The sequence below is a fragment of the Vollenhovia emeryi genome, unplaced genomic scaffold, assembly GCF_000949405.1.
Source record: "Vollenhovia emeryi isolate VEMERY1.0 unplaced genomic scaffold, V.emery_V1.0 DF939172.1, whole genome shotgun sequence".
Taxonomy (NCBI): Eukaryota; Metazoa; Arthropoda; class Insecta; order Hymenoptera; family Formicidae; genus Vollenhovia; species Vollenhovia emeryi.
This window is the reverse complement of record NW_011967194.1, coordinates 243,133-262,402: the sequence shown is the minus strand read 5'-3', so window position 1 is coordinate 262,402 and position 19,270 is coordinate 243,133. Positions and strand designations below refer to the sequence as shown.

General features: G+C 48.6%; 3 protein-coding genes across 8 annotated transcripts; 2 read left to right on the top strand and 1 right to left on the bottom strand.

The window, feature by feature from the left end:
* Positions 1 to 218: 218 nt before the first annotated feature.
* Positions 219 to 1,011, top strand: LOC105563672 (LYR motif-containing protein 9-like). The gene is made up of 3 exons (XM_012015445.1): positions 219 to 559; positions 747 to 839; positions 928 to 1,011. The coding sequence occupies exons 1-3, from the start codon at positions 434 to 436 to the stop codon at positions 961 to 963; spliced, it is 255 nt and encodes an 84-aa protein (XP_011870835.1). The 5' UTR covers positions 219 to 433; the 3' UTR covers positions 964 to 1,011.
* On the top strand, positions 1,007 to 3,362 carry LOC105563673 (probable tRNA (uracil-O(2)-)-methyltransferase). The gene is made up of 2 exons (XM_012015446.1): positions 1,007 to 1,986; positions 2,271 to 3,362. Exons 1-2 carry the CDS (start codon positions 1,027 to 1,029, stop codon positions 3,147 to 3,149), a joined length of 1,839 nt encoding a protein of 612 aa, XP_011870836.1. The 5' UTR covers positions 1,007 to 1,026; the 3' UTR covers positions 3,150 to 3,362.
* On the bottom strand, positions 3,292 to 19,206 carry LOC105563675 (zinc finger protein 236-like). 6 transcript variants are annotated; one of them, XM_012015451.1, is made up of 25 exons: positions 18,648 to 19,206; positions 17,763 to 17,996; positions 17,398 to 17,513; positions 17,005 to 17,310; positions 16,559 to 16,693; positions 16,031 to 16,195; positions 10,323 to 10,454; positions 9,948 to 10,091; positions 9,751 to 9,868; positions 9,335 to 9,477; positions 9,041 to 9,266; positions 8,871 to 8,949; positions 8,596 to 8,731; positions 8,381 to 8,520; positions 7,898 to 8,248; positions 7,505 to 7,739; positions 7,201 to 7,435; positions 6,987 to 7,096; positions 6,646 to 6,891; positions 6,178 to 6,524; positions 5,978 to 6,107; positions 5,774 to 5,886; positions 5,438 to 5,690; positions 5,080 to 5,356; positions 3,292 to 4,892 (listed from the first exon to the last, which is right to left on the bottom strand). In XM_012015451.1, exons 2-25 carry the CDS (start codon positions 17,866 to 17,868, stop codon positions 3,685 to 3,687), a joined length of 5,451 nt encoding a protein of 1,816 aa, XP_011870841.1. In that variant the 5' UTR covers positions 17,869 to 17,996; positions 18,648 to 19,206; the 3' UTR covers positions 3,292 to 3,684. The 6 variants fall into 6 exon arrangements, with proteins under 6 accessions (XP_011870841.1, XP_011870837.1, XP_011870840.1 ...); XM_012015447.1 differs by having other exon boundaries at positions 8,381 to 8,731; XM_012015450.1 differs by having other exon boundaries at positions 8,381 to 8,731; positions 18,823 to 19,206.
* Positions 19,207 to 19,270: the final 64 nt, after the last annotated feature.

The following is a 19,270-nucleotide window of genomic DNA, read 5'->3' as shown; positions in this document are numbered from 1 at the left end:
GTTAATGTAACTGTTAAATTAGTTACTAGTTATCGAAAAAATGTAACTGAGTTAAGTTACAGTTACAGATGTAGAAAAAGTAACGAAGTTAAGTTAGAGTTACCAAAAAGAAGTAACTGTAACTATAACTTCGTTACAAGTAACGAGTTACTTCCCAACCCTGCCCATACAGCACCAAAGCTTTCAGAGACATTTCAGAAAACATTGTTGCAATGTTTCTGAAAACTTCGGTGCTGTATGGGATATGAGCCACATAGTTCTATAATAAAGTCATAATTTGCCTGTGCTGTTAATTGACGCAAATCTGCTTCGAGCGGAGGTCTTTCTATTTTATCAGTATCGGGTACGTTCGAGATGTAAGCGAAAATCGCGCGGACATTACGCGAACGGGAAGAAGAGGCGCTCGGAGCACCACGTGCACCTCCGCGCTACGATGGCGAATCGGGTGCTCGGCAGCGCGACGGTGAACACGCCTAAAAAGCTGTACAAATACCTATTGCGCGAATGCGAGAAGCTGCCGGAACACACGCAGCAGTTTTACAAGCACTCGGTGAAACAAGTAGGTGATCGCAGAGCGATTTTCCCACGTAGCAATAACCTGTCCGCTTGACGGGCCCGATCCTAAACTGAGAGTCTGTTGAAGTATCAATATCCCTAATGAATATCTAATGGCTATTACAATTGTCTTTCTCGCGCTGAATTACCCAAGTAAATCTCTTGCTGTTGGCGGGCATTGTTTTCCCCAGAGTTTCAAGCAGCACGCCTCGGAGTCCGACGAGGAACGCGTGCAGCAAATCATGGAGCAGGCGCTGCTGGACGCCAAGTGGGTGATACAGAAGGTAAACGCTCTCGCTATATCGACTTGCTCATCAAAATCCGACATCCGAATCAATGCTGACTCGTACTCTTCTCTATACTCTTCGGCAGTACAACCAGCCGGGCGGTGCACCGACGTCCAAATGATAAGTCGACACGTTGTAACATACCAAGCGCACGTGGCAAGTTAGTATCAGGTAGGGAAAAAAAATGAATTTCGAGGAGGTCGCCAGCGAAAGCAGCGACGGCAGTAACTTGCAGTTCTGGCGAGCCATTGGGATCTGGCTGAGGAACCCTCACGTCGTTAACCGTCGGATCCTGGGGTTTCACGAGCTGCTGGTGGCCCGGGTGTGCCGCGACATTCCGGATATTCTCGAGCACGTTGAGAAGCTGCGGGTCAAACCCGAGGATTTTGAGGGCGACTCATCCGCGGCGGACGCGAAGCACTTTTCAGACATCCTGGGCCTCGCCGAGTATTGCCAGTTGGTTCAGCGCGCGGACCCGGTCGAGGCGGCGGACGACGTCGGGACGTATCTGCGCGTGAGGAAGCTGCTGCCGCGCAACACGCAGATATTCTCGTCCACGTTGGAATTCCTGTTCGTCGACAGAGGATCGACGAGCGTTACCAGTTTCCACAAACCGATCGTCCCGCGTGAGCAGTCCCTGGGCCCGAATACGGCCTACAGGATACGGCACCGCGAGTACGTCTCTACGTGTATAGACGTGCGCGAAACGGACGGCGGTAGCCGCGGCGGCCGCGACTGGCTGAGATCCAAGTTCTTGCCGCGGTTGACGAGATGGATGGACACCGAGCACGGTGCCGTCGATCAGAGGATCAGCTCCCTCAGCCTCGTCTCCGTCGAGAGGTACACCCAGCTGTACAATCGGCTCAAGGGCAAGTACGGCGCGGGAATGGTGAGCGCGTGGCCGGAGAACACGGACCCGGCGAAATTCGTCTACGAGGACGTCGCGATCGCGACTTACCTGCTGCTGCTCTGGGAGAAGGAGAGGCTGGAGACGGGCGCCCAGGAGCCGCAGTCGTTCGTCGATCTCGGCTGCGGGAACGGCCTTCTCGTCCACATCTTGTCTAGCGAGGGTCACAGGGGGACGGGGATCGATTTGCGCAGGCGGAAGATCTGGGATCTGTTCCCGGAGGGCACTCGCTTACAAGTGCGTGAAAAATTCGACTGCCGCCTGCTCGAGCTCGGCCCACAATTACGTCCGCGTTGCTCCTTTCTCACACAGCATGAACTTCCAAGTGACGTCCCCAAGACGTCCCTTAGAGGTTTTGTGCTGATTGCCGACAATTTATTGTACTTCTCGCGATGAGTAATCTTTTTACTTCGTCTACATTAGAAATTGACAAACAACAGATTTCTGGGCAAACGTAATATTCAACAATGTCCCGTTTTATCGCTTGTACGTTTCACTTTAGTAATCACGTGGCGTTGTAGGTCGGCACCATCGTTCCATCCTCGGACACGGTCTTCCCCGGCGTGGATTGGGTCATAGGGAATCACTCGGACGAGCTCACCCCGTGGATTCCGGTGATCGCCGCGCGCAGTTCCTACGAGTGCCGGTTTTTCCTGTTGCCGTGCTGCGCCTACGAATTCGACGGCAGCAAGTATCGGCGGCGCATCGCCAGCGAGAGCCAGTACTCGGATTACATGAGCTACGTTAGAGGCGTGTGCGAGGGCTGCGGTTTCCTCACACTGACGGACAGACTGCGAATCCCGTCGACCAAGCGGATCTGTTTCGTCGGATGGAAGAGGACATACGCGAGGGAGAATATCGCGGCGCTGGACGCCGAGATCCAAAGGATCATAAACGCGCGATCCCAAGTGGACAGCGCAAAGACCGGGACGGAGAACGGCGAGCCGTGGTCCGCGAGCTTCAAACCGAGGGACTCGACGGAACGAACGCGGAACTGCACGCAGTTGGACAAAGGGCTGGTCCTGGAGATAGTCAACGCGGTCGCGGCGCACCTCCTCCGCGCGGGTCGCAGGATACCGTTGGAGCGGAGACCCGGTGCAACGTGGAACGCCGGCGGGCAGATCGACGTCGGCGAGGCGGCGAAGCTGATCGCGCCCTGGTTGCTGCTGCGGCTGCGAAACGAGTGCGGCGGGCTGCAAACTCTATTGAAGAATCACAGTCATATCTTCAACGTCGGTCAGGGAAAAGTGCAGTTTAGGATTCCCGGCACGGTTGACAAGCAGAAGCGAAGGAGACGGAACGCTAGCGCGCCTCTGAGGAAGGTGAAGCCTTGCTGGTTTCACGAGAACCATCCGGACGGGTGTCCCGCTCTTGAGGTCGACTGCAACTTCCAGCACTGAGTTCCTTTTGTCGCGTGTTGTTCTACGTTGCGAGGTTTTTTTTATACTCATCTAAGTCAAACGTGCGACTGCCAGCACTGAATCCCCTTTGTCGTCTGTTGTTCTACGTTGCAAAGTTTTACATACTTATCCAAGTCAAACGTGTTGTGTAACAGTGTTTTATTTTGAAGAAAGATAAATGGCGGTTCTGAAATAAAAATTCTCATGCAACAACTTTACGATATGCGTAGCTCAGCGATACAAAATACAACAATAGTCGACTAAACGAACGGTATTAAATTACATCTCGAGCTTAATGTTACAGCATTAGCGATACGCAAAACATACATCACAGCTTGGGTCATTTGTTTAACGTTCGAAGTCTTTTCCTTCGCATCTGTTTCTCATTCGGAAGCGTAGTATTTAGTCACCGATAAACTCATTTGCGGCACATTTTTTATTAGTACATTATATTACACACGTACGGGCAATTTGCTCGAATCGCGTTGGATCCTCCCGAAGGGAGAGACTTCTTCAAGGATCTTGTAGAAGACGTTCACTTGAGAAAATCTACCACCAGGATATCGTCCAGGTTTAGCAGCTTAGTATCGCCGCCTTGATTGTCCTGTAGAAGCGCTCCCAGCATCTGCTGGCCGCTCTTGAGCTTCTTGACGTCGAGCATGACCAGTTGGTGGACGCGTTTCAGATGCGTTTGCAGGTTGCACTTTTGCGTGAACAGGTGCTTGCAGTGCGGGCAGGAGAACGGCCGGTCACCAGTGTGATGCTTCTGGTGCAGGTACAGCGTGAACTTCTGCGCGAACGACTTGCCGCACTGCTCGCACTTGTACGGCCGCTCGCCCGTATGAATGCGCTTGTGCCGTTCCATCTGATAAGGCTTCATGAACGTTTTGCCGCACACGTCGCACTCCTTCCTTGAAGGCTGCGTCGAAGCTTTCACCGTCGTCGTTGCCGTTGCCATTGCCGCCGGCGTCGCCGTCATTGTCGTCATCGTTTGATCGCACGTCTTCGCTTCAGAAACTCCGGCGCCGGTGTCTTGAGTCTGTATCTGTACGGACACAGGGGGCATGCAATTGTTCATCTGAATAACTGTCGCGTTGCTGGCGTCCGCGACCGTCGTCTCCGTCGGCACCTGGCTGGTTATCACCATGTGATTATCCAGATTGCAAGCTTCCTGGAACGGATCCGGATTGACTAACTCGATGACGTTGGCCGGCATTCCGGCGCCGGTGGCGTCGGAACCGTTTGTCGCTGGCTGCGTCAGCAGGGTGTCGTCCGTTTGAATGGTGACGAGACCGTTCGCCAATAGGAAATGCAGATTCGCCACCAGCTCGTTGTTCTCGTTCACGGACAACAGGGAGTTGTTGTTGAGAATCGTCGCCGTCGTCGCGTCGGCGTGGTTGAACGCAATTTGATTCGGCAGATGGACCGTGGCACCGAGATTCATCGTCTGCTCCAACGCGGGATAATCCAGACTCTGCGATGGCGCGGCCTCATCGTTGAGCATGGCAGGATTCGTCATCGTTGTTGTCGTCGTCGTCGTCGTCGTCGACGCATCGTTCAGAGAACTATGGCCGACTTTTTCGAGACTGGCCGCCGCTTCTGCCACCGCAGCGATCTTGGAATGTTTCGGCTTGCGCTTCGCGCCACCCTTATGCTCCCTCACGTGCTTCTGCATGTGCACCTTTTTGTGACCCGAAGTGCGGAATCGGAGATCGCACACGGGACACTTGAATGGTTTCGAGCCTGGAAAATTTGAAACGTTATGAATTATCATTTTTCTTCGAGCTAAGATCCCCATATTTAGACACATATGTCTAATGTTTAAGACTTCCAAATAAAAATACACAAACAGCAAGAACTGATTCTTCTTACGCTGTAATTATTCTCGCTGAATTGTGACACGCGAAATAATTTAAGAAATAACTCTCACCCGTGTGCAATCGCATGTGGACCTTCAAACTGCCCTTCGTAGCGAACATGCTGCTGCAGACGTGGCAGCAGAACGTCTTCTTGCCCGTGTGAACCTTCCTGTGCGAATCCAAAGTGCACTTGACCGCGAAGCTCTTGCTGCAGTGCTCGCACTTGTACGGTCGTTCGCCCGTGTGCGTGCGAATGTGCCTGATGAGGTCGCTCGGTTTTCGAAAAGTTTTCGGACAGTATTTGCATTTATTGGTGTACTCCCTCGTCTCCTTCTTCTCCACGTTCTCCTGAACGGTCAAATGACAATACAATGATTGCGTCGCAACACGAGACTTTGCGAACCAATGCAGATATTTGTGTGTACTTACATCAGCGCGGTCCATGCTTTTTCTCTCGGCGACTGCATCCATCAAAACCTTCTCGGACACCGACGAGTTTGGATCTACTCGGACATCCAGCGTCGTTATCCCCGACAGACCGGAGTTCGAGGAGATAAGATCCTTGTGAGAGCTGTTCAGCTCCGTGGATGAAACATTCCATGCCTCGTTATGCGTTTTGCTGTGAAATTTCAATTGCAGTTTGCTGCCCAGTATCTTCTGGCAGGTTGTACACTTCCACCGCCTGTGTGAAAACAATTCGCGGCTTTTTACCTTGAGCTGCATTTGAGAGACATCTCTCATTGTTATGTCAATTAATTCACTCACTGCTTATTCGTGTGCAACTTCATATGCTTGGTGAGACCGCCGTTAGTACAGAATCGTTGAGAACATTCCGCACACTCAAACTCTTTGGCACCGCGATGAGATTTCAGGTGTTCCTGTGAGAATTATATTAATCTTATTGTTTTAGAAAGTAATTGCAATGTTATGCGTTGGAGTGTACAAATATCTAGGAAATATTTCTCGTACCTTGAGTCTCTCTGTAGTGAAACCTTGATCGCCGCACATGTGACATTGCAGCAGAGTGTTACACTCCGCCGAGCTGTCCATGCCAGAAGAAACAAGCGTCTCGGATTGTAATGCGTTCTGGAAATTCTTCCTACAAGCATCGCATAGTTTTCAACTATTTGCTAGCAAAATGGTTGGACACACGAATTAAAATAACTTACATAAACAAAGGATTTCTTTCGTTCTCGCACAACACAGCATTGCCTTTCTGCATCGTCTTTTCATGTTCATTCGTGACTTGTAACTCGGATCCATTTGTGGTGTCCGCCTTCGCGATGACTTTCGAGGACGAGCACACTTGCGACACCAATTCCGAACAATTTTCCTTGGGATTTATTACCACCAGATGAGTGTTCCTCGTAATTTGAGAGGTGTCTATATCGCTGACGGTGGAAACTGGTGCGGCTTGTTGTTCCTTTTGCTGGTTGCTTCCCACAGATCTCGGCAAGATACTCGACAAACTCGTCGAGTTGCTCGGATTTAGACCGATGTCTATATCGTTGTCAGTCTGGAAAATCGATTATTAATCATTTCAAATTAAACATTTAAAATATTAATATTTTATTGAAACATACGGTTCTCTATTAATATACCTAATTCTAAAATCATATCGCAGAAAAGACATTCACCTGCAGTGTAATTTGATTCATATCAAACGAGTCAAATTGTGACATGAATATGGTATTGCCTGACGATTCTAGAGTCTTGCTTTGCTCGTATATAATATTGAGCACCGGTTGTTCCCTGGAATTGCTGAGAGAACTCGTGTTCGTCTCGTCCAGCTGCCTCGGTAGATTGTTCGCTCCCAATCCAAGATTCATGCCGATATTAAATAGTTGCTGATTCAGTGTCTCCTCGATCTCTCGTATGCTTTCCTATAAAATTTCCCGAATGTCTTACTCATCTTTCTTTATGTTACAATGCATTCATGGATTTCTTATGTTTTATAATGAATACCGAGGTCACGTACCGGTGTGAGAGTTTGGTCCCCTGAGTAATGAGGTAACGTGATAGTACCGGTTTCATCGGCGTGTAGTGATTGCGACGTCCCCAAGTTAGTTGTGTCGACGGACAAATTTTCTGAAATCATACATAGGATTTAATTCTCGGCGATTTCTACATACCTGATTTTATTTAGCTGCCAAATTTTGCACATAAAGATCTGTATCTTTTGGAAAACATACGATTCACCATCGACGGCGTCTCGTTGTCCGCCAGTAAAAAGGACTTCTCTTTCTCCGTGCCGATATTCTGAAAATGATCGGAGAAGGCCTGCGTAAAGTCTGGTGCCATTTGCGGTTGGAAGACCTCTATATCTTCGGTGAGAGTGATGTTCTCCGGTAACGTTGAGGTAGTTCCTTTATCCTCGCTCAAAGGCTGCGGCTCCTTCCGAGTCTGCGTCTTTTGTTCTTCCAATTGCTGTTCGTGCGTACGAGATTAATATTTTTTTTAAATACTTTCTACGGAGGATATTTTAAATGTACCAACCTGTTGCGCAAGCTCGTGCTTGTGCCTTTTTATGTGCTTCCGGCAATTGACATTCGTCTTAAACGTCTTTTGGCAGTACGGACACATGTACGGCCTTTTATTGCTATGCGTGACTAAGTGCCTCTTCATGCTGCTCTGCGTGGAGAATTTCGTGTCGCATACTGCACAACTGTACGGCCTCGCGTCGTTGTGCGTATGCAGGTGAGATTTCAGGACACTGTTCGACGTGAATCTCCTGCAAACCAGGAAACGTATGCATTCTAATTGCGATACGCAAAATGTAAGATATATTAAAAGTTAAATCACGCAGCAAATAGATTGATCTAATTTTTATACTGAAAGAGATCCTCTGATCTCTCCGATATTAAACCGTAGAAACGTCAGATCTCGAACCTGTCGCACTTGGAGCACTTGTAAGGACGCTCGCCCGTATGCCTGCGAAAATGTTGCTTCAAGTGGCTGACTTTCCTGAACGCCATGTGACAGACCCAACACTCGTGCGGCCTGGCCACACCGACGTTCTCGCACAATTGTTTTTGCTTCGACTGCACCTGCACTACACTGATTTTATTACCGGCGTCGCTGATGACGAGCGGTTCTTGCAGTACCACCTGCGGCACCAGGCTCTCCACTTCCGGCGATATCTTGGGCTTCTCCCATGTGTGGCTCTTCATGTGATTTTTCAGGATGCTGCTTGTGCTAAACGACTTGTCGCATATGTTGCACTTGTGTTTCGAGTGTAATCTGAAATGGGAAAAACGATTTTTTTATGAACATTCGCATTGGCCTAGTTACGTCTTGTGCAAGAAACCAAGCAGGGGTAAGATAAATACGCATGCAAAAGGATTGAGTTACGACTTAAACGTTGAAACTTGCCTCGTGTGAGCGGTGAGGCTGCTATGGCACGCGAAGGTCTTGTCGCAGGAATCGCAGGTGTATTTCTTCATTCCGGTGTGAGTCCGCTCGTGCGCTATCATCGTCGACTTTAGCGCAAAGGAACGCACGCAATACATACACTGAAAGACGCGGAATAAATCAGACGATACACCGCGATCTGCGTGTACTTTCGAGCGGTATAAAATTTTAATTACCTTGAAGGGCTTCTCTTGGGTGTGCACGCGCAAATGACGTATCAGGTCCGACGGCTTTTTGAATTCTTTCGGGCAGAACGAACACGCGTACCACCGTACGTTTCCTACGCAGCGTTGTTTTATAGTGAGATACTTCCTGCGAATGTTAGATAGCAGTTTATTACGCAAAATCTAAAATTTCGTTCATTCCGCTTAATGGTCGTGTGTATTTTTTTCAATTGCCGATCTACTTTTCGTCACAATTTTACGTTCCCCGTGGAATGTGGAATTATTACCTCGAAGTACCACCAGCAGTTCTGTCCAACAGCGTGACATACGACGTTGGCGAATTCGTCTTCTTCGGTTCTGCTGTTTCTACGAACAAAGAAATAATAGACATTTATTATTCAAAGTAAATAACGCCCGCAGAAAATTATACTTATAGAACATTTTATATTCATATTACCTTTCGAAGTGCCCTCGTTTTTGTTCGGCAGGCCGCTGTTTTTCAATGCTTGTTGCAGGATATCATTCTGCTCCGCGCTCAGCGTCGCAGTTCTTGTGGGATCTGCGGTATTGTTCACGACTGATTCCAAAGATGCCAATTGCGATATAACGCTGTCGACGGTCGCGCGCATGTCAGCTTCCGACGAGATACTGGAATTAGCTTCCGAGGACTTGGCGACAGATTCCTAAACGGGCGTAACGTTTGTTAGAAACTCTTGTCAGAATCAGCCCGCGTAACGAGTAACGCACTCACCTCCGAGGAAACAGAATGCATTCGCTTTATGTGTCCATTTAAACTGCCCAGCTTCTTAAAGATGCAGGAACAATAGGAACATGCGTACGTGGGCTCACCTTCTGGCGCATTGTGCACTCGGAGTATATGCGCCTTTAGATTTCCTGAAAAAAAAAACGAAACGGTAAAACTCGCAGCGATTTGAGACTCGTATGATTCTCGCGGCACATAGACAACACCGTTTCTGAACTGATATAACCAAGAGGGATGATTTCTGTGAAAAAAATAATGTGCAAAAATGACAAAAATGTAGAATAAAATCTTCTAGTAGACTGTGTAATGCATTCGCGCTTCTCTCTAGGCTCATTCTCTCATCGATGTATTATCAATTCAGAGACAACAATTTGATAATAATATTAATGACGAATTCCCCCAACCTTTCTGACTGAACTTGGCATTACAGAGGCTGCAGGTATGCGGCCGAATGCCCTTGTGTTGCCACATGTGGATTTGTAGCGAACTCTTTTGCGTGAACGCCCTGCTGCAGACGGTACACTGCACAAGGAAAAGCGTTATGTATGAGTCCATTGTTCCAAGTGTTATCGTTAATGAATTTCGTCCGCAAAACGTTTACCTTAAAGGGCTTTTCCCCGGTGTGTACTCTGATATGCCGCATCAGTTGGCTCGGTTTTTGAAAAATCTTCAGGCATATGGTGCACTTGTACATTGTTTTATGTTTCGTTCCCCTTTTAGTTTGCTTTACTATCTTCGTCTGTAGCTGTAGAGAAATAAACGCGATAAGACTCTCGGGCACAAACGCGACCTGTTTACTAGAAGCGTGACAGCGCTTCCAGGGGGAAAAAAAAGGACGAAGCAAAGAGGAAAGCTTTTATTGCGGTTCTGCGCAAAAGGAAAAATGATAAAAGAGCATCGCCAGTGTCATTGATCCACTTATCCAATCAACGGTAAACAAATTTAATAAACTACTTAATAAATTCTTCCTACTTACCCTGTAATGCTCGCGAATGTGCATCCGGTAGAGCGCGGGCTGGACGAATTGTTTGTTGCATAATTTGCACTTTCGCACATCCTCGCTCGCCCACTTTTCTCCGTGAAGTTTCAAGTGCGCGTCCAACTGGCCCTGTTGTGATACAAGCGATAAAAAATCATTTAGATCTTTATAGCAGTTATATAAATGATTTCATCAATATTGAAAGTAAGGCTCCTCGAATATATACAAACTCGAGCATAAAAAGGAGCCAGGCTTAGTGCGCAATTTTAACGAAGTAAAATTCGTTACAATGTGAAGCGAACGTTCCGATCGACTCTTCGGATCCTCGGCGCGATAATCAGTCATTTAAAAAGAAGAAAAGGAAAAGGTCGGACTTATACTCGATTTCAAAATTATTTTCTATTATCTGTTTTACATAATCAGGGTGTCCAGCAAACTCAATGAAAAGTTTAGGGATTACTGAGAGTGATGTACCTTATAATACTGAGCGCTGATACCAAGCGCGAGATGGAACACGCGCGTGCAGATGAAGAGAAGCGCGAAATTCAGGCAGTCTACGGCGAACGACATATCGGAAGACGGCACTGTGGCTCGGATTACGTCGTGTAACATAAAGTAATACGCGCCGGCGGGCAGTGGGTACTTATATGGCAGTGCTTGGAGCAAAAAGTAGGACGAACACAACGCGGTGACCCGCCGAATTATCGTGGCTGCCGAACGGTCGTTTCGAAGAGGAAACGCAGTACCGACGCCGATAATAAGTGAACACAACATTGAACACGAAATTTGACTATTGCTATCACGTCTCGACAGTAAATCGAATCGTGCGAACACAGGATTCCGCTAATGAGTCGCGTGTCGGGCGATAAATCCAGACTCGCTCGCAGCGTGTCCCATTATCTAGCGTTAGAGAATACCGAGAAAGAGAAGGAGCGAAGTTAACTGAAGATCAGTCTACACGTCTCGACGATCAGGCTACTTCGTCAAGCGTTTAATTACACGTGCGGCTTCGCCGCATCGGTCCACCTGGTGGTCGCATTTCGCGATGCGACAGCCGAACGACTGCAAGAACTCCGGATTCCACTCTCCCTTTCTTCCTCTCCTCTCTCGACACTTTCTTCCGCTACTCTCCTCTGGCCTATCTTCCTTCGGGGGATTTCATATCAAAACATATACTAATTCTCTTTCGCGTCTCGTCTCTCCTTTCTCCCTGTGTCCCTCTCTTCCGTATCTCTCCTCTCTAACTTTCCTCAATGAGTTTCATCTCGCGGCGCGCACGTAATAAAATTCTCCCTCTTCCTTTTCCCCTCGCGGCATCCAGAGCTGGCGACGGGATCAACACGAGATTTGGAGATTGCGCTCTCTCAATTCACGCGCATCGCGCCTCCGCAGGAGGACATTGCACTTTTTTTCCGGCACTGTTAGCGGTAGCCAGCCTCCTCTCCTCTCGCCCTTTTGATCTTCCCAAAGACGCCCGGTCTTCCTCTCCCTCTAGTTCTCTCTTCTTCCTCTCTCCGCCCGCGAATCGCCGTACTCTTCTTCCTCTTCCGCCTGCGACCTCCCGTTTCCTCTCCGTGCGTCTTGTTCTCTCTTTCGAGTAGCACTTCCTTCGCGACGACGATATCTCGGTTCACCAATGACAAGCACGCCGCTCGCATCTCGGATTCCTCAGATGCCGCCGACAAACGCCACGGGACGAACTGGCGATCTGCATAAGTAAACTTGAGACGGCATACTCCGTAAATCCGTTAAAAGTTTACGAATAGGCGAATATTTTCCGACTGGCAATACTCCACACGAGAATAACGAAAGCTCTTTTTATCTTTGCGACTCTTACATGAAAGACTGAAGGTGCGACGAAAGTATTTTTGGAAAATATTCCATAAATCTATAGGGCACCACGCGGTTTGCCGCAGTATAATCATTCACGATCATTAACAGAGAAATAACAATCTAATAAAACGTGCACAAGCGGCAACGAGATTAAAAATCTCTTCCGTGATCCTGGATTTTATCGCACTTGCTGGCAGCACCCGAAAGAAAAATCTAGATTGGGTCGACGGATATGTACTTCGTTGCAGCGATTCTTTATAGCGAAGCGTATTCAATCACCAACACACGGGACATCTAATCACGTCGGACGTGGCGATTCAGGAAACGACCTCCGGCTTCGATACACCGCCCACCCTTGAGGAGAGCGCATCCTCGCTGGCCATTGAAAAACCACTCTCTTACGTGTCCCTTCTTTCCACGAAACACTCGTAGATTCACATAAAGCAACACTCTATTCTGGACGAGAATCGATGTCGAAGGGAACGAATCAACGAGGTCAAGAACGACGAGCTTTTAGTAAAGACGCATAAAGTTGGAGAAATCCCACTGGGCCGAAAGGCGGAAGAGTCAGCTCTGTTGTTCCTCCCAGCGCATCTTCCCCCTCGTCATTCGGAGACGAGGACGATCCGGGCAGGGCGAATCGTGGCACAGCGGGCAATTGGCGTGTCAAGTGTCACACGGACGCGGACGACGCGAATGACTGGAGACTGAGAGTAGGAAGTGGAGGATCGACGGCGTTCCCAAGGGACGGAGTTCCGAAAATACAGCCTCGTGGAAGCGTCATCGGTTTCCCCGTATTAAATCGCTCTCTTTCCCACCGGCGTTCCCCACGCCGCCGCAGATCTCGCCGATCGCTTCTCTCTGGTCCGCATCTTCCTCAACGCAGTCAGATTATTATTGCTTCGCGCATAAACACGAGCGTGAAGCGGGCCTTTGCAAAAGATCACGCTGTCGCTCGGAGAGTTGGGTTCCTTCCGCGAAGAAAACCTGATCCTCCGTACACCTCGAAGAAGTACAGCGCACGACCGACGTTTTTATATTATCTCAATCCAGTTGCGCGACTGATCGAAATGTCGCTTAGGACGAGCGACTTCACGACAGAGAATCGAGCGATTTTCAGGGTTAATGCTACTAGTAATAAGTTATCATCGGAACGGCGGCTACATATCCTCACTCTTCCCGGTAAAGTTCAACGGTTCGTTTCTTATCAACGGCGGTCGCATTATCGGCACTTTTATTTCGCCCGGCGAATCTTCCTTTCCGCCGTCTACTTCTGCCTCCCTCGCGAGCTCGTTTTGCATTCGTTATCCCCTGCCGGCGCACGTTCGCCGTGGGCTATCAATCCGAAATCCGAGACGCATCGAGGAGCACCGACTCCACCTGAGCAACAAAAACGCACGTCAATTATTTACGCCCCGAGCCTTTCTCCCCCTTTGTTTCGTTTTAATATATAAATTTCGTTTCACGTGTCGCACGCACCGTGCAGTACTAAAAGGAGACACCATCTGCACGGCCTCTATCACGAACTTGGAAGTTTTCGGGGAAAGGCGAGGGGACCACCTCGAAGACCTTTCAAGTCCGACGCCAGAAAAAATATACGAGTCCGTCGACGGGCGTGTAAAAACCGTAAGCTACGTTTCAAGAGGAGAAATTCTTCCCCGATGTTTGGTAGAAGACGATAGACTGCGAATATCAGCGAAATTATAATAGAGAATCGAGTGTGAATTGCTCTCTTGTAAGGAAATAGTTCACTCCGCGTGTGAATTACTTCCGTGTTTGAATACTTCCGTGTTTGATTCTCGACTCCTCTTTATCTCTTCGGCGGTGAATTCCAACGGTGCGACCCGATTTAATCAGCGCATCACGCAACACACACTCCCTAATTAATTTAACGAGGGGGAGACCGAATGGTGGCGACGCGATCTTGCCGAGAAGTAAATGTAAATTCTCGCGGCCCAGTGATGCATGCGTATCCCTCGACCTTAACGAAACGTTCGGCAGTTCGGGGTGACAAGCGCGTGTGCACGTGCACGCTTCGCGAATACCCGCTGCTCACTGACGAAGCGACCGTAAATGTCGCTTACGTCGTCGTCGAAATCATACTCGTCGTCATCGTTATCGGTTCTCCTTTCTCTCCGCGACTCGCATTGAGATTCATCCGAGAAATGTCACAGCAGACGACTCATATTAGATCTAACAGCTTGAAATTCAAATCCGCGCCGTCTCTACACGGCGAGAGTTTGCTCCGCATCTTTTTTAGTCTTCTTTCACTTTACCCCTTTCCTCCTTATAAATATAATTGTTTCTTCGACACGTCTTTGTGTCTTTTATCCCCAAAGGTTCACATTTTTTCTTAGCCTTCGTCAAGTATATTTTTCCATGCTGACAGTGTCTTTAAATTTCAATAAAAATTAAGATGCCTGCGTCACTTCGTATCTCCTTGGTGTTCCTTTACATAAACCGAATCCTCAAGCTTGCAATCCCGTCGTGACACATCCACGATATTCTTTGCGTTCTTCTTGCGCCTAAAATATCTGTATATACTCGAATGCACTGGTCGGGGCGGATGATGCGCGACGCAACGCTTCCCGGAGTCCGTTCCACATTTCGGTCTCGCGCGGACGTGCGGCGCGTGTCGGCGACCAAACGGCGGAGGGCAATCGGCGAGAGATCTGTGTGAGATCATGCGATTCGGTTGCGTAATTCGTGCGCGCTCCATTAATACGGCCGCTGTCGCCGCCCACTTGTCCCACGTTTTACAGCCCACGTTGCTATCACGGTCAACGCGTGATCGCTGCGACGATCGGCGGCGATCCCGACGAATTCCCACTGTCTTCGTGAACTCGGGAGAACGTTTCGGGGCCGCAACGTTACGTCGAAGACGTCTTCCCCCGGCAAAAATGCACTTGCTTTCGTCTGCTGATCGACTAAAACTCTCGGTCGAGGACAGGCGCGTTGTCTCGAATGCGTGATTCATTAATTCCATTCCCTGCGAATTATTGCTGGTGACGCTAATTATTATACAGATACTTTTACGGTCACGTAGCAAAGAAGCGGCTAAATATCATTGATGCCTGCGAAGTGTGCAAGGCCGATTATCGCTGGCATACTTTGACGACGCTATGAGATAATGTCCTCTTAATCTTCGAGAGCACCGAGGGGAATTATTAAATCATCTCCTCTATTTCTTTGACCGCGGCGGGGATCCGACGTACGGCGAGAGGGCCGCGGGTTCCTATTTTCTACGATCGTTTGATTTTGGCTGGCTGGCGGCGCGCAAATAAATCGTCGCGGGTCACCGAGATCGACCCTTGATTAGATGGGAGTAACATTAAGATCCGCTTTATATCGAGTCGTTGTATCAGCAGAACCAAGCTTGTTCGCTGAATTCTAATAATAAATAAGTTCTTGCCGGCCGTTCATGGCTGCAAAACAAATTACGTTTCAAATAGATTCGCGCGCGTTAAATAGGTAATTACAATTTGTGTTATCAATTGAGGTTTATGAGCGTCCAACTCGGGCACGTGGATCAATTGAGGAACGAGTGAGCGAACGTGAGGCAAAGCAGCCGGCAGTTTAGACCTTAGCCGCAATAATTATATACGTATCGTACTCGCAATGATGAATGTTATCGGTAGGCCGGTCCGCGCGATCAGCAGAAATGCGCCGGCAGAACCGAGCATCGATAAGGTAATCTTGGCGCGATACAGCTTTCGTACAGACTGTTTCAAAATCGCCAGATTGATGCTTCAAGACCTGCCGCTTATCGAAATTGTATACAGAAGTACCGACCGCTCCGTTGTTTTGCACGTTGAAAGGAATTGCGCTTATACGTACGAAAAAATCACAAAGTGAATAAATTGCAAACTTACCTTCGTCGAAAATGCGTCCTCGCACTCCGTGCAAAAGAGATTCTCCTCCTTCTCGTGCAGCAACATGTGAGACTTGAGGCTCGCCATTCTCGCATATTTCCTACCGCATTCGGGGCATTTTGGGTCGCCGATATTATGCGTTGCCATATGAAGCGTGAAATTTGTCTGTAACGATGCCATTGTACGAAGTTACCAGACTGAATCCGATTATTACATTCAAGATCGAGGGGCAACTTTCTCTTACTATTAATCTAATTCCACAAAGAGATGAGCCGGCAATCAAGCGGATTTATTTAAAAAAAATTATCTAGATATACGTTTTAGCAATCTCATCATTATTTTTATCTATTCTTTGTTTGATATAATCTCACTATGCTGTGTACAGTAATTGAAATTAATTGAAACTTTCAAAGTGACTTGTATAACGAGTACAGTCACATATGTTCGTTTTGTTAAGATACATACGTAACTATGAGATTCTCGAGACGATTAATAAAAAGCCCGTTGATAGAAAAGAAAAGGACTCACTGGGATATTAAACGATGCTGGACATTTGGGACATCTATGCCGTTTCTCTTTGGCATGATTTTCCATATGTCTGCGGTACAATGTTTGTTTAGTAAACTCCTGCCTGCAGATATCACACTTCAGAGACTGCGCATTCTACGACAAAACATTAATAATATACGACTCTGCGATGAGAATAATTTACAGCTGTATAATACAATTGAATTTAAACATTTGAGATTTTTAAGTTTGCCAGCAATGGTTTTTTCAAGCACGCTCTAAAAGCATCTTTTGATTTGCCTAGCACTTTTTGAGATGTTCAAGAGAAAATTTATAACTTTTCCAATGTTTAGCTTATGATACATCGATAACTGTTTGTCGGAGGAAAAAGTAGTACAGGACTTTTTCACTTGATTTGGTCTCAGGAATATGCTGTTGCAATAGTGCAACCAGTAATATTAACGTACTTGCGCAGTTGCTCCAGTCTTTTTCGGTCTCCCCGGAGACCGTTTGTAGACATTCTGCATCAGAGATACAGGCGTGGATTCGCTCTTAGCACGACTGTCAGCTATTGACTGCCCTTTGTCTAATAACACACTGCTGTTATTTCTGACAGATAACAGAGACTCCGCGATTCCACATTCGTTTGCATCCTGCGCTTTCGACTGCTCCGCGATGGCAGATTCGTTTTGCAAATGTTGAATCAGTGGCAGCAGGTTTGTTTGCTGCATCACAGCCCCCGACAGACCATCCACGTTCAATTGGAAAACGGGCTGAAACAAAGAAGCGCGTGTCACGTCCAGCAAATGAAACGTCGCGATGTTGCTCGACGCTTTCGCGATACGATCAAGTGCACGTACTGGATGTAAAATAAAACTCCCGTCCACAGTCTTTATCAACGCCTGAGACACCATGTTATTTTGCGGCATCAGCGCGACTGGCGTCGCCATGAATTCCAGCGTGCCGTCCTCGTGTTCTGGAAAGAATCAAATTCTCAGCGGTTTCGCATAAGCAGGACACATACACGCTCGTCAGATAGCCTCGCTGGCTACTTATTCATTTAAATTACAATTTCGACAAGCCTAATACATTATCGATACAACGTGATACTCTAAATGTGCAGACAACTTTGACTATTGCGTATACAAAGCTGCAGAGTACACGCGTTATGGTTGCAAAGTTGTGTACACAGTCCGAGATCTCTTCTAAAGTTCTATCGCCTTACCGCCCACTGCCAGCAATGTATGTCCATCTTCTGTAGTGATGAAACCAATTGGTATCGTACCACTGGAGTCGGCCAGCTCCATAATCACGTTCTGTTCCGTCAACATGCTGGTGTACTTTTAACGCAGGCGGCAAGTGGACAGTGAACAGTGCAGCACCGACCAGTGGCTTGCCTGTGTGCGATCTAACGCACACCCGAACCGCAGGTTCGCCCGTTCAACAGCCACAGTTCTCACTGTAACAGCAGGTATTAACGAATCAATGATCGCAATGACAATCAGATCTTAACATAATCCGGCAGAGCTCAAACATCAGACCACCATTCCAGGCTACGTCTCTTACCGTCACACAATTGCCACGGATCCTAACCTAATTCAACGCAAGTGGAAAAGTTTGACTACAGTGCTAGACTTTTTACTGTGACACAATAAATTCGTGCTCGCAAGAACAATCAGATGTAATCGGACGCGAGTCTAAAATGACCGCAACCGCAGGCCACTCTCTCAACCGCCGCACAACAGACTGTTTACAGCAATCTCCACGTTGCCCAGCGCGTCCAGTGGTTCTCGCTGTAACGCGTTCGCGATTGAGATTCGATTGAAAATCACCAATCTCAGGTTCGGCCAGTATTTAATCGATCGCTCGCGTTACAATCTAATCTCAATGACTACGTTTCCGCCGAGGGTCAGAGTCGGGCTAGAGTCGGGCCAGAATCGGGTTGGGGTTTGGTGTTTCCACCGCAAAAACGCTCACCCCAACCCGATTCTGGCCCGACTCTGACCCTCGGCGGAAACGTAGTCAGTCTCGGCCCGCAGTCTGACACGGGTTTCACGCACGCTGGGCATCAATGCGTCAATTGTTGGCAATCAGACCGCGCGATTCTAACCTATATCTCGAACGCGGCCTGCGCGTCGTCGCCTAGCCGTCCGCTGTGCAGATCGAGATCGGATCGGGGAACGTGCGACGCGACGAGCCGTCCCGACCTGTTTTCCTCGCCCGTGGTGGACACCTCGAGCCCGAGGAACGCTCGTTCACACACGCACACACACGCGCACTCACACCTCGAACGCCTCCATATGTTGTTTCCCCGCCGCTCTCTCCCGCGCCACCGCGCTCTCGCAGCCGGCGACCGGTTCGACGCTCGTCGCGTCCACGGCGCCCGTTTCCTTCGATCCCTTCGCCGGCTCGCGCTCGACGCCGCTCTCGTCGCGGAAGCTTCCCTGTCAGCGTGTCGCCGGCGAGCCAACGTGATTCGCCATCGGCGCTCGCCGTCGCCGCCGCTCGCCATCGTGTTTACGATGCGTGGCGACCTCGGGCTAAACTCCGACTCTCGATCGCCGATCGCAGCTCGACGGGGTTGTTAAAAAATCCCCGTAGCTTGGCCGCCCCTGAAACTCATCCCCGTTCTTCGTGTATCGAAAGGGAAAAGGGGGCAGATTTTTTTGTCCTCGCGTCTCACCGTTGCGAAATTATTCACGGACGCCCCGCTGACGCGACATTTCGACGAGA

Coding starts and splice junctions, on each gene's coding strand:
- LOC105563673 (XM_012015446.1), top strand. CDS start 1,027: ATGAATTTCGAGGAGGTCGCCAGCGAAAGCAGCGACGGCAGTAACTTG. Junction 1,987..2,270: donor CGGAGGGCACTCGCTTACAA/GTGCGTGAAAAA, acceptor GTGGCGTTGTAG/GTCGGCACCATCGTTCCATC.
- LOC105563672 (XM_012015445.1), top strand. CDS start 434: ATGGCGAATCGGGTGCTCGGCAGCGCGACGGTGAACACGCCTAAAAAG. Junction 560..746: donor ACAAGCACTCGGTGAAACAA/GTAGGTGATCGC, acceptor TGTTTTCCCCAG/AGTTTCAAGCAGCACGCCTC. Junction 840..927: donor CCAAGTGGGTGATACAGAAG/GTAAACGCTCTC, acceptor ACTCTTCGGCAG/TACAACCAGCCGGGCGGTGC.
- LOC105563675 (XM_012015447.1), bottom strand. CDS start 17,868: ATGTTGACGGAACAGAACGTGATTATGGAGCTGGCCGACTCCAGTGGT. Junction 17,311..17,397: donor GGAGTTTTATTTTACATCCA/GTACGTGCACTT, acceptor TCTTTGTTTCAG/CCCGTTTTCCAATTGAACGT. Junction 7,097..7,200: donor GACGCCGTCGATGGTGAATC/GTATGTTTTCCA, acceptor GTATGATTTCAG/AAAATTTGTCCGTCGACACA.